General features: G+C 41.9%; 2 protein-coding genes across 2 annotated transcripts in view; both read right to left on the bottom strand.

The window, feature by feature from the left end:
• The window catches only part of LOC109886137 (transmembrane protein 19-like), a 37345-nt gene extending 25648 nt beyond the window's left edge, over positions 1–11697 (bottom strand). Inside the window, exons 1-3 of the mRNA XM_031816105.1 lie at positions 11334–11697; positions 10807–10957; positions 9454–9567 (exon numbers count right to left, since the gene is read on the bottom strand). Of these exons, the coding sequence (XP_031671965.1) occupies positions 9454–9567; positions 10807–10936 (244 nt within the window). The 5' untranslated portion in view covers positions 10937–10957; positions 11334–11697. The remainder of the gene's footprint in view (positions 1–9453; positions 9568–10806; positions 10958–11333) is intronic.
• Positions 4832–7833, bottom strand: LOC116361746 (12-(S)-hydroxy-5,8,10,14-eicosatetraenoic acid receptor-like). Its single transcript, XM_031816106.1, has one exon. The coding sequence runs from the start codon at positions 6976–6978 to the stop codon at positions 6019–6021; it is 960 nt and encodes a 319-aa protein (XP_031671966.1). The 5' UTR covers positions 6979–7833; the 3' UTR covers positions 4832–6018.
• Positions 11698–13096: the final 1399 nt, after the last annotated feature.

Below are 13096 nucleotides of genomic sequence, written 5' to 3'. Positions count from 1 at the left end.
AAGGTACTACAAAACCTCTACTCTCGGTATGTTTGAGAAAATCATGATGAAAATGGCCATTTTATGCCCTTTTTAGACCTACTGTATATATGCCTCCTGTAAGACCCTATGATCTGTGAACTGTACACGATACAGACATCTTGTTGTCAATATACTCCTTATAGTGTGCCATATGGAGTATGTCTTGATCTGTTATTATTATATATATATATATATATATATATATTTTTTTTACATTCATTTATTCAACATTAAATATTCATATGAATATCTGAAAAGTAACTTTTCTTTGATTTAGTTCATTTTAAAAGACATTGTTTGTGACAATATACTCTACAAATACATCACATTACCAGAGTGGGCTCTCTGCTGATTTAAGTTATGGTACATTTTATGAACACCAACACAGTGAATGGGGGAAATGGATGTTTTCTTTAAACTCCCCCTGCTGGTGATTTGCTGAATGTGCAATCATGTCATTGGGCAATTACCTATAATGCACATTTCTATGTATAAAATGGGTTATATCTTCAAAAGTACCAGAGAACCCACTTTGAGGAGTATATTGTTGAATTAATATCCATATTTTTGTTATGTTGGGTAAAGTAAATGTGATAATATTTATTTCTGAATCTAGATGTACTCCATATTTGAGAGGACACGGAGTATATTGACTCCAAGATGTTGTCTGTATCATGTACGGTTCAAGGGTCATAGGGTCTTACAGGAGGCATGGATAAGTTTTAAAAAGAGCCTAAAATTAACACCTCCCTCATGATTTTCTTAAAACTAGTTTGGGATACAAAATGGCAAAATAACATTCCTCACAGTTTCTATGTGAGAATTGGCAGAACAATCTGTTATACCAAACATATTTATGGCCTATTCTGCTGTGGAATGTACCAATTAGTACATAAATTAACTGCTTTAGTCAGTTGAATAATGTGATTCAGCACAGACCCTGATTAAAAGAATGGTGACTAATTCATTCCTCTCAGATCCAGATCACGAGGACTGCTGATGGCCTGGTGTGACTTATATCAGGGGAAACCCCTCTTCTCATACGCCTGGGGTTGCTGGAACTGTGTGGAATGCATCTTAGAATTAATACTATCATTAAAACACAAAGAGACTCCTAAGGTTAAACTGATACTACCCTTTATGTACTTCCCCGGAGTCCGATGAACTCTCGGATAACATTATGTCTCCATGTCCAGTATAAAAGGAAGTTAAGATGTAGATAGCACATTGCTTTGAAGTATATGGGTGATGCTAGTTAGCGTTGGCTCACAAAACTACATGTAACTTCCCTCATACTGGACACGGAGACATAAAAATGGTATGAAGTCATCCGACTCTGGGGAAGTACATCAAAGAGCCTCATTACCAAAACCCCAAAGTACCTCTTTAATAATCGTTTTTTCCCCTAATAATTTGTTGGGTGAGTTTGAGATTTGATGGATCAATATATATATATATTATTTAAAAAATTAGGAAGATTTAACATCCTTAAAAAATATCATTAATGTTTTAAAACATTTCTGCTCAGTTTCTGCTTGATGTTTCCATGCTGCCTGCTACAAAATCATTCACTTTATCAAATCAATCTTTATTTGGTTGGTATTTTATATTCAAAATAACTGTGTGGAATGTGGAAACATTTGAACATTGTCCTGTTTGTTTCATCACCAACAAAGCATGTCCAAAATAGTATGATGCAGTACCAGCCGAAAGACTATGAAATAATACATATGGAATCATGTAGTAACCAAAAAACGTGTTAAATCAAAATATGGTTTTATATTTGAGATTCTTCAAAGTAGCCACACTTTGCTTTGATGACAGCTTTGCACACGCTTGGCATTCTCTCAACCAGCTTCATGAGGGAGTCACCTGGAATCCATTTCAATTAACAGGTGTACCTTGTTAAAAAGTTAATGTTTGTAATTCATTTTCTTGTTAATGCCTTTGAGCCAATTAAAATGACAGTCCATCGTTACTTTAAGACATGAAGGTCAGTCAACCTGGAAAATGTCAAGAACTTTGAACGTTTTTTCAAGCGCAGTTGAAAAACCAAGCGCTATGATGAAACTGGCTCTCATGAGGACCGCCACAGGAAAGGAAGACCCAGAGTTACCTCTGCTGCAGAGGATAAGTGCATTAGAGTTACCAGCCTCAGAAATTGCATCCCAAATAAATGCTTCAGAGTTTAAGTAAAAGACACATCAACAGTGTGAATCAGGCCTTCATGGTCAAATTGCTGCAAAGAAACCACTACTAAAGGACACCAATAAGAGGAAGAGACTTGCTTGGGCCAAGAAACACAAGCAATGGACATTAGAACGGTGGAAATCGGTCCTTTGGTCTGAAGAGTCCAAATTTGAGATGTTTGGGTCCAACCACCGTGTCTTTATGAGACGCAGAGTAGGTGAACAGATGATCTCTGCATGTGTGGTTCCCACGTGATGCATGGAGGAGGAGGTGAACAGATGATCTCTGCATGTGTGGTTCCCACGTGATGCATGGAGGAGGAGGTGAACAGATGATCTCTGCATGTGTGGTTCCCACGTGATGCATGGAGGAGGAGGTGAACAGATGATCTCTGCATGTGTGGTTCCCACGTGATGCATGGAGGAGGAGGTGAACAGATGATCTCTGCATGTGTGGTTCCCACGTGATGCATGGAGGAGGAGGTGAACAGATGATCTCTGCATGTGTGGTTCCCACGTGATGCATGGAGGAGGAGGTGTGATGGTGCGTTACTGGTGACACGGTTGGTGATTTATTTAGAATTCAAGGCACACTTGCAGAGAAAAAGAAAAATGGGAGAAACTCCTCAAATACAGGTGTGCCAAGCTTGGAGCATCATACCCAAGAAGTCTTCAGGCTGTTATCGCTGTCAAAGCTGTAACAAGCTTGGAGCATCATACCCAAGAAGTCTTCAGGATGTTATCGCTGCCAAAGCTTTAAGCATCATACCCAACAAGACTCTAGGATGTTATCGCTGCCAAAGCTTAGAGCATCATACCCAACAAGACTCTAGGCTGTTATCGCTGTTAAAGCTTGGAGCATCATACCCAACAAGACTCTAGGCTGTTATCGCTGCCAAAGCTTTAAGCATCATACCCAACAAGACTCTAGGCTGTTATCGCTGTTAAAGCTTTAAGCTTGGAGCATCATACCCAACAAGACTCTAGGCTGTTATCGCTGTTAAAGCTTTAAGCTTGGAGCATCATACCCAACAAGACTCTAGGATGTTATCGCTGCCAAAGCTTGGAGCATCATACCCAACAAGACTCTAGGATGTTATCGCTGTTAAAGCTTGGAGCATCATACCCAACAAGACTCTAGGATGTTATCGCTGTTAAAGCTTGGAGCATCATACCCAACAAGACTCTAGGCTGTTATCGCTGTTAAAGCTGTAACAAGCTTGGAGCATCATACCCAAGAAGTCTTCAGGCTGTTATCGCTGCCAAAGCTTTAAGCATCATACCCAACAAGACTCTAGGCTGTTATCGCTGTCAAAGCTTTAAGCTTGGAGCATCATACCCAACAAGACTCTAGGCTGTTATCGCTGTCAAAGCTTTAAGCTTGGAGCATCATACCCAACAAGACTCTAGGCTGTTATCGCTGTCAAAGCTGTAACAAGCTTGGAGCATCATACCCAACAAGACTCTAGGCTGTTATCGCTGTTAAAGCTTTAAGCATCATACCCAACAAGACTCTAGGCTGTTATCGCTGTTAAAGCTTTAAGCATCATACCCAAGAAGTCTTCAGGCTGTTATCGCTGCCAAAGCTTTAAGCATCATACCCAAGAAGACTCTAGGCTGTTATCGCTGTCAAAGCTTTAAGCATCATACCCAAGAAGTCTTCAGGCTGTTATCGCTGCCAAAGCTTTAACAAAGTACTCAGTAAAGGTTCTGTGGTATTGTGATGTCATTATGGGTTATTGTGATGTCATTATGGGGTTATTGTGATGTCATTATGGGGTTATTGTGATGTCATGAGGTATTGTGTTTGTAGATTGAGGGGGGAAAAAAACGATTTAACCCATTTTAGAATAAGGCTGTAAAGTAACAAAAATTTGGAAAATCAAGGGGTCTGAATACTTTGAGTGCACTGTAGATACTGAATAGTATTATACAGTAGATATATAGAGACTGAATATTATCAGACAGTACATATAGATTCCTATCAGCTGTTGTAGTTGTAGTAGTAGTGGTAGTACTAGTAGTAGTGGTAGTACTAGTAGTAAATACAGTTGAAGTCAGAAGTTTACATACACTTTAGCCAAATAGATTTAAACTCAGTTTTTCCCAATTCCTGACATTTAATCCTGACAATAATTTGGAAGTATGCTTGGGGTCATTGTCCATTTGCAACCAAGCTTTAACTGACTGATGTCCTGAGATGTTGTTCTGGGATTGATTTGCACGTTTCGCACCAAAGTACGTTCATCTCTAGGAGACACAACGCGTCTCCTTCCTGAGCGGTATGACGGCTGCGTGGTCCCATGGTGTTTATACTTGCATACTATTGTTTGTACACATGAACGTGGTACCTTCAGGCGTGAAGGTACATCCACAGGTACACCTCCAATCGACTCAAATGACGTCAATTAGCCTATCAGAAGCTTCTAAAGCCATGACATCATTTTCTGGAATTTTCCAAGCTGTTTAAAGGCACACTCAACTGTGTATATAAACTTCTGACCCACTGGAATTACAGTGAATTATACAGTGAATTATAAGTGAAATAATCTGTCTGTAAACAAATGTTGAAAAAAGGACTTGTGTCAGGCACAAAGTAGATGTCCTAAATGACTTGCCATAGTTTGTTAACAAGAATTGTGTGAAGTGGTTGAAAAATGAGTTTTAATGACTCCAACCTAAGTGTACGTAAACTTCCGACTTCAACTGTAATGTGGTCTTACCTCTCCAAGGGAAGAGGGGGTAGCTCCTATCAGCTGTTGTAGTACTAGTAGTAGTATATAATGTGGTCTTACCTCTCCAAGGGAAGAGGGGGTAGCTCCTATCAGATGTTGTTGTCTTGGTGGTAGTAGTAGTATATAATGTGGTCTTACCTCTCCAAGGGAAGAGGGGGTAGCTCCTATCAGCTGTTGTTGTCTTGGTGGTAGTAGTAGTAGTCGTAACAATCATTTTTATGGGAGCATCATTTGAGGAGAATATTTATTTGACACAGACAATTAGTAACAGCATCATGATGATCTGTTTAACATGATGATATCACAGGTGAACGAACCCGATGACTGATCATAACAGAAACCAGTATTGAATCACAGTCTGATTTGGCAAACAGAAGCTGAACATGCAAGTGCTTCCCCTATATTCATTTAGCAGCGGCGGGCTGCCACATCAAAACAGATGAACATGCCAGTGCTTCCCCTATACTCATTTAGCAGCGGCGGGCTGCCACATCAAAACAGATGAACATGCCAGTGCTTCCCCTATACTCATTTAGCAGCGGCGGGCTGCCACATCAAAACAGATGAACATGCCAGTGCTTCCCCTATACTCATTTAGCAGCGGCGGGCTGCCACATCAAAACAGATGAACATGGTAAAAAACCTTTTCAGTGTGAACTTAAAACGACTAAAACCAGATAGAAAGTATGTAGAAAAGATAAACGGAGCGATATCTTTTGAAATAAGATCATCTTTGAGAACTAACCATCACCAAAATAAAAAACTAGACAGTCAGAGAGAATCTAAAATGTTTTTAAAAAATGTCCTGGCATGGGGCCCCAATAGACTTGTTTTAACAAAGTTTCAGTTATATGACATAAGCCATGGTAAAATGTGTAGAATTGCAGGAAATTCTCTTATTTCTTTTTTTTTTTAAATACCAAAAAATTCTCAGCCCCATGAAAGTGTATAACCACAAGAAACTCTTTAAAAACTGTGGCCACGCCCACGACCACACCCACAACCACGCCCACACCCAGAAGTATCATTACCTACTAGCTACAGTGTGTTGTTGTTGCGTTTTAGACTACTAGCTACAGTGTGTTGTTGTTGCGTTTTAGATTTAAGTTGGTTCGTGTCGGGTTTGTTCTTTCAACCATTTCTGCGTTGTTTCTCAGTAGACAGGGGCAATACGTTGTCAGGTAGAGGTGTTTGAACTTAGTGCTGCTTAAACAGTACACAATTGGGTCCACTAGACAGTCCATGTGGGAAAAAACTATGAAACCATCATAGACCTGAACAGCTATATTCTTAGCATTCTCTAAATCCATGGCTCTGACAATCAACAGAACAATTCTAGCGATGGTACAAGGCAGGAAACAGAAAGAAAAGAGCAGCATGACAGAGGTGACCAGAAACACTGCTCGACGCAGCTTGGTCCTGTCACCTACTGTCTTCTTTTTAAGTCTGTTGACAATGCGGACCGTGCAGTACACCAACACAAAGAAAGGGATGAGAATCTGGGTGAAAAACACAACCTCTCTCAGAGTGTCAGTGATGTCCCCATGACTGCTACAGCAGCCGGTCTTCAGCATGGTGGGGATCGTCAAAGGAAGCAGTACTAGCCAGATGAAGACAGATATATGAGGGGACTTTTTGAGGACAAAGTCCTTGTTCCCAGGATGAACCACGTTGAAGTAGCGATCGAGTGAAATCACAGCCAGGAAGCCGATACTGGCGCCTCGGTTCAGAAACAGCATGAAGAGCATGGCTTTGCAGATCTTTCCGTCCACACTCTGCCGCTCTCCGCGAAGAAAATTGTAGGCGTTCACTGGCAAACAGCCTAGCAGAAGGAGGTCAGCCAACACGAGATTGAACAGGAAAAGGTTGTTGGAGTTCAGTTTCCAGAACTCCAGCTTGAAGATGAAGAGGTAGAGCACTGAGAGGTTAAGAGGCAGAGCCAGGGTGAACTCCACAATCATCACAGAGGCGTAGAATGTATACAAGGGCAGATTATCTGCTGTGCAGTTATCGTTCAGAAGATCCTCTTCCATAATATGAACTGGCAAAACCTGTCCCCTTTTTACAGTCAAAGTCTGATCCTGTCCGAATCCTTAAGGAAAAGCAGTCCTCCAGAGTCCTCCACGCCTAGTGAGTCTGTTTAAGGGAAGAGAAGCTCTTATTCCGTGTGCAGACCTGGTGAAACTGAAGGACTGTACTTCAGTCTGGAAGTAATTCCCCCCCAGGCAGCCGTTGTAAACTGTTCAGACTTGTTGGTTGAGCACCTTCCATTCCTGAGTAGGCGAGTCACCACAGGACCAATAGATAAGCAGTTGGTCCCACGAGGGATTGAGAATATAGTGGAAGACATTGCATCAACACACAACAACTATTTTTTCCCCATATTTGTCATATTGGGGCGGCAGGGAGCCTAGTGGTTAGAGGCAGGGAGCCTAGTGGTTAGAGCGTTGGGCCAGTAACCGAAAGGTTGCTGGATCGAATCCCCGAGCTGACAAGGCAGTAAACCCACTGTTCCCCTGAACAAGGCAGTAAACCCACTGTTCCCCTGAACAAGGCAGTAAACCCACTGTTCCCCTGAACAAGGCAGTAAACCCACTGTTCCCCTGAACAAGGCAGTAAACCCACTGTTCCCCTGAACAAGGCAGTAAACCCACTGTTCCCCTGAACAAGGCAGTAAACCCACTGTTCCCCTGAACAAGGCAGTAAACCCACTGTTCCCCTGAACAAGGCAGTTAACCCACTGTTCCCCTGAACAAGGCAGTTAACCCACTGTTCCCCTGAACAAGGCAGTTAACCCACTGTTCCCCTGAACAAGGCAGTTAACCCACTGTTCCCCTGAACAAGGCAGTTAACCCACTGTTCCCCTGAACAAGGCAGTTAACCCACTGTTCCCCTGAACAAGGCAGTTAACCCACTGTTCCCCTGAACAAGGCAGTTAACCCACTGTCCCCCTGAACAAGGCAGTTAACCCACTGTTCCCCTGAACAAGGCAGTTAACCCACTGTCCCTAGGCCATCATTGTAAATAATATGTTTTTCTTAACTGACTTGCCTGGTTAACTGAAATATCTGTATATAAAAGTGATCTTTTTCCATTCGCTACATATTCTCCCTTTTTATTTATTTATTTTATTTTACCTTTATTTAACCAGGTAGGCAAGTTGAGAACAAGTTCTCATTTACAATTGCGACCTGGCCAAGATAAAGCAAAGCAGTTCGACAGATAAAACGACACAGAGTTACACATGGAGTAAAAACAAACATACAGTCAATAATGCAGTATAAACAAGTCTATATACAATGTGAGCAAATGAGGTGAGAAGGGAGGTAAAGGCAAAAAAAGGCCATGATGGCAAAGTAAATACAATATAGCAAGTAAAATACTGGAATGGTAGTTTTGCAATGGAAGAATGTGCAAAGTAGAAATAAAAAAATAATGGGGTGCAAAGGAGCAAAATAAATAAATAAATAAAAATTAAATACAGTTGGGAAAGAGGTAGTTGTTTGGGCTAAATTATAGGTGGGCTATGTACAGGTGCAGTAATCTGTGAGCTGCTCTGACAGTTGGTGCTTAAAGCTGGTGAGGGAGATAAGTGTTTCCAGTTTCAGAGATTTTTGTAGTTCGTTCCAGTCATTGGCAGCAGAGAACTGGAAGGAGAGGCGGCCAAAGAAAGAATTGGTCTTGGGGGTGACTAGAGAGATATACCTGCTGGAGCGTGTGCTACAGGTGGGAGATGCTATGGTGACCAGCGAGCTGAGATAAGGGGGGACTTTACCTAGCAGGGTCTTGTAGATGACATGGAGCCAGTGGGTTTGGCGACGAGTATGAAGCGAGGGCCAGCCAACGAGAGCGTACAGGTCGCAATGGTGGGTAGTATATGGGGCTTTGGTGATAAAACGGATTGCACTGTGATAGACTGCATCCAATTTGTTGAGTAGGGTATTGGAGGCTATTTTGTAAATGACATCGCCAAAGTCGAGGATTGGTAGGATGGTCAGTTTTACAAGGGTATGTTTGGCAGCATGAGTGAAGGATGCTTTGTTGCGAAATAGGAAGCCAATTCTAGATTTAACTTTGGATTGGAGATGTTTGATATGGGTCTGGAAGGAGAGTTTACAGTCTAACCAGACACCTAAGTATTTGTAGTTGTCCACGTATTCTAAGTCAGAGCCGTCCAGAGTAGTGATGTTGGACAGGCGGGTAGGTGCAGGTAGCGATCGGTTGAAGAGCATGCATTTAGTTTTACTTGTATTTAAGAGCAATTGAATTCTGCTGAATTCCTACATGAAGTAGGCCTAAGTAAGTGCCGGGGCGGTGCTTCTGGTTGCACAACACATCCGTGGGAATTAACATGTAGGTGAGGCTGTCATAACACGTTTTGATTGATTAAACACACAGAACTACAAGGTGAAGACACAGGCAGTTCTTCCGCTGAAAGTCATAGAATACCTCCTGAGCAGGAAGGTTTTTATTTTGATTCATTGATTTATGTTCTATTGTTTGTTTACCTCCCAGGGCTCCGCTGTGGTCCAGACTCCTCTTCTTCAGGGCCCGTGTGGTGAGAGTCAGAGGAACCAGGATGGAGAACAACCATCGCCACGGAGACACCGGCTGGAGAGTGCCTGGAATGACGCATTGAATTAGGTTATAGCTCTAGCTAATAATCAGTGTTTCATCAAGTCGTGCTTCATCCTCTTTAACAAACATCTACTACTGAAACCATCTTTCCTTGTCTATATTCTGGAATGAGGTGAATAGAAGCCTCTCTTTTTTAGGCAGGGGGGGCAACAGAACTAGGCAGCGGCGGGGGGAGGGGGGGCAACAGAGCTAGGAAGGGGGAGCAACAGAGCTAGGAAGGGGGGAGCAACAGAGCTAGGAAGGGGGGGGGGGGGGGGGAGCAACAGAGCTAGGAAGGGGGGGGGGGGGCAACAGAGCTAGGAAGGGGGGGGCAACAGAGCTAGGAAGGGGGGGCAACAGAGCTAGGAAGGGGGGGGCAACAGAGCTAGGAAGGGGGGGGCAACAGAGCTAGGAAGGGGGGGGCAACAGAGCTAGGAAGGGGGGGGCAACAGAGCTAGGAAGGGGGGGAGAGCAACAGAGCTAGGAAGGGGGGGAGAGCAACAGAGCTAGGAAGGGGGGGAGAGCAACAGAGCTAGGAAGGGGGGGGGAGCAACAGAGCTAGGTAGGGGGGGGAGCAACAGAGCTAGGTAGGGGGGGGAGCAACAGAGCTAGGAAGGGGGGGGGGAGCAACAGAGCTAGGAAGGGAGGGAGCAACAGAGCTAGGAAGGGGGGCCCATCTTGCTTATATAGTGTTGAGAGAAAGTTTGCACTCTTTAGCATTGTCTCTATTTCTGCAACAAATCATGTTCTCCCCTCTTATGGGTAACGGTGAGAGCATGTTTTGCAGCCTCTAAACTTCTCACTCATCCGTATTCATGATTCATTCGTGTTTTTTTCTTAATCATGGCACTATCAAGATTAATTTAGAAGTGTTCTGAAACATCTTCTATATGGGACCAAATACTAAACGTTTGACTACTTTAATCCACTTTGAGCTCATTAATCTAGAGATTTACATACTTTTTTCCCCCACAAATAAATGTAATGTTGGATCAATTTTCTCAATAAAGAAATTCAAAAGGACAATTGTTTTTGTGTTATTTGTTTAAATCAGATGAACTTGACCTATTATTAGGAGTAGGACTTAGATGAAGATCAGATGACATTTTAGAGCACATTTATGCAGAACATTTATTATTATTTTAAAGGGTTAACAAGCATTTTATAACCCACAATGGGAAAACACTGGACATAACTGACAAGGTGTGTGTGTGAGCATGTCCACGCACGCAGGTGTCTCTTACCATAATATGTGCTGGCTGTGATGGAAATGATCCAGAAGAAGAGAGAGATGGCCAGGGTGGCACACAACACGATCATATCAGTCATCATCTTGAGGTATTCTTTCATTTGTATCTCATCCTCAAAAATCATTGTGGAAGAAGTGAATAGAACCTGTGGAAGTCATCGACATTACCTTGGGCACTTGTTTAGTTATATGACAGAAGGCTTACAGGGGACAGTTAGTAGCCTGGTCCAAGGTCTGTTTGTACTGTCTTGCCAACTCCTGTGGGCACATTGACACACCAGGCAGACCTCGGACCAGGCTAGTCTGGGCAGCGGCTGGTGGGCTTTATGGATCTCCATCATAAACCAACTAACAGCTGCCCAGGCTAGGTAGGACCAAGCCATTACTCCTAAAAACGTAAGACTGACCGGACAGCGTCATAAGTCGCTAGCCAACTAGCTAGCTAACGTTAGCTGTCTACTGGTGTGGAACTAGCAGCTAGCTAGCAAGCTAATAAGTCGGAAAGTGGGGTAAAGTTTGCACCTGAAGTAGCCGAAGCCATGGCTTTGTATCCTGCTTCTGCCATTGTGGGGAAGTGCCAATACAACTAGTTAATGTAACTTGTCTCTCCCTATAAGATAACTTAGCGAGATGAAAGGATTCACAGCTAACACAGTCCTGTAGTGGAGTCAGATTTCAAAACACAGGGCTCGTTGTTCATCTTCTGTGGATTTTATATGGCGGTTGGAAACCAACTTTAAGGTGCATTACCGCCACCAACTGGACTGGAGTGTGGACCAAAGACAGGGAAAGTCGAAATCCTACCCAATTTTCTCAACTCCCTAAGAAAACGTAATACATAATGAAATACTACATTCCCTTATGATTTCCCCAGCAGTTCACTTTCATTGTTGACTGAGAACCGGATGTGGATTTAAAGAAATACATGCGTACTTCCGCTAATCTGTCAGATTAAAACTTCATATTTCACAAAAATAAATTATTCACCAAACACAAATCCATCAATACGTTTGAGTAATAAATACAAAATCAATATATTATTCAGCGTAAATGTGATTTTTTTTCTCACTATTAGGATATCCATGTATTACTTACATACATTTAAACATCATGAATTTCAGGGGCCTCGTGTATCAACCATGTGCAGGCACAAATCTGTGCATAAACCACGCGTGGGATAATTTCCACGCAAATTGTGAGATGAATCACTATGAACGTTTGCTTGAGCGTGACTGAGTAAATGTACGCACAGCCATAAACATGCGTAGGCACAGTGCCAAATGGTGGAATAAGGGAACTGCTTGTCTAGCGTGTGGAAAATATATGTTGAACATGTGTGAAATTGTTCCCGAGTCATAATTAAATTATTTTTCGATTGAATTGTATTTCAATTGGGAATTCATGCAACACATATTGACAGGCTATATATCATTTGACCACATCAGTGCATTTGTTTTGATACTAATCCATATAATGTACAGTCATTTGTTAAATTAGAGGCAAGTGTTAAAGTTAAACCATTGTAGAAATACTATAAAAGACTGAGGTAAAAGAAATCACTTGAGAGACGGCTGATCATGCGCTGTTACAAGATCTGGCACACACTGCATTTATCAGAGCGCGTTTTTAGAGACCGGTGGTACTTTTTACAGAAAGTACAGATTGGTTTATCAGATATCGTTCCCCAAAGAATTTGTTCTTAACTGACTTGCCTAGTTAAATAAAGGTTAATTAATATATAATTCATAATTAATTAATATTATATATATAGGGGGCCTAATTTATCAATATTGCTAGAAACTATTCTAAAATACTACTTATGAACGGAATGTAGAATGTTCCTACGCATAGAAAACGTGTGATTTGTTTATTTATTTTAAATAGAAAAAGTGTAACAAATCAAACTTTTTCTATGCGTAGAAACATTCTACATTCCGTTCATAAGTTTTATTTTAGAATAGTTTCTAGTAATATTGATAAATTAGGCCCCTGACATTTTATGAAGAGTGTAAACCAGGCGTGTTTTATTATAGTGGCTAGCGTATCACATGGAGATGAAATTGACTCCTTAGCCGAAGTGTCCCGCTTGCATCGCCTCATTAGTTAGCTGTTGAGGTAACATGACCTTCTTTTAATGGAAGAAGGCTGAGGTCCCGAGTTCGCGCCAGATGCGGATCGAATCCGAGAAAGTGGTATTAGCTAAGCTACTAGGTATTTTACATGTTGAATATACTTATGTACAATTAATTCACATGTGTGTCAATATAAGAGTAGTCATTAGCAGG

Source organism: Oncorhynchus kisutch, unplaced genomic scaffold (genome assembly GCF_002021735.2).
Source record: "Oncorhynchus kisutch isolate 150728-3 unplaced genomic scaffold, Okis_V2 scaffold743, whole genome shotgun sequence".
Classification (NCBI taxonomy): Eukaryota; Metazoa; Chordata; class Actinopteri; order Salmoniformes; family Salmonidae; genus Oncorhynchus; species Oncorhynchus kisutch.
The sequence above is the reverse complement of the archived record's forward strand: the minus strand, read 5'-3'. Positions and strand labels throughout refer to the sequence as shown.

Excerpts from the sequence above, each read along its gene's own strand:
- LOC116361746 (XM_031816106.1), bottom strand. The coding sequence starts at position 6,978 with ATGGAAGAGGATCTTCTGAACGATAACTGCACAGCAGATAATCTGCCC.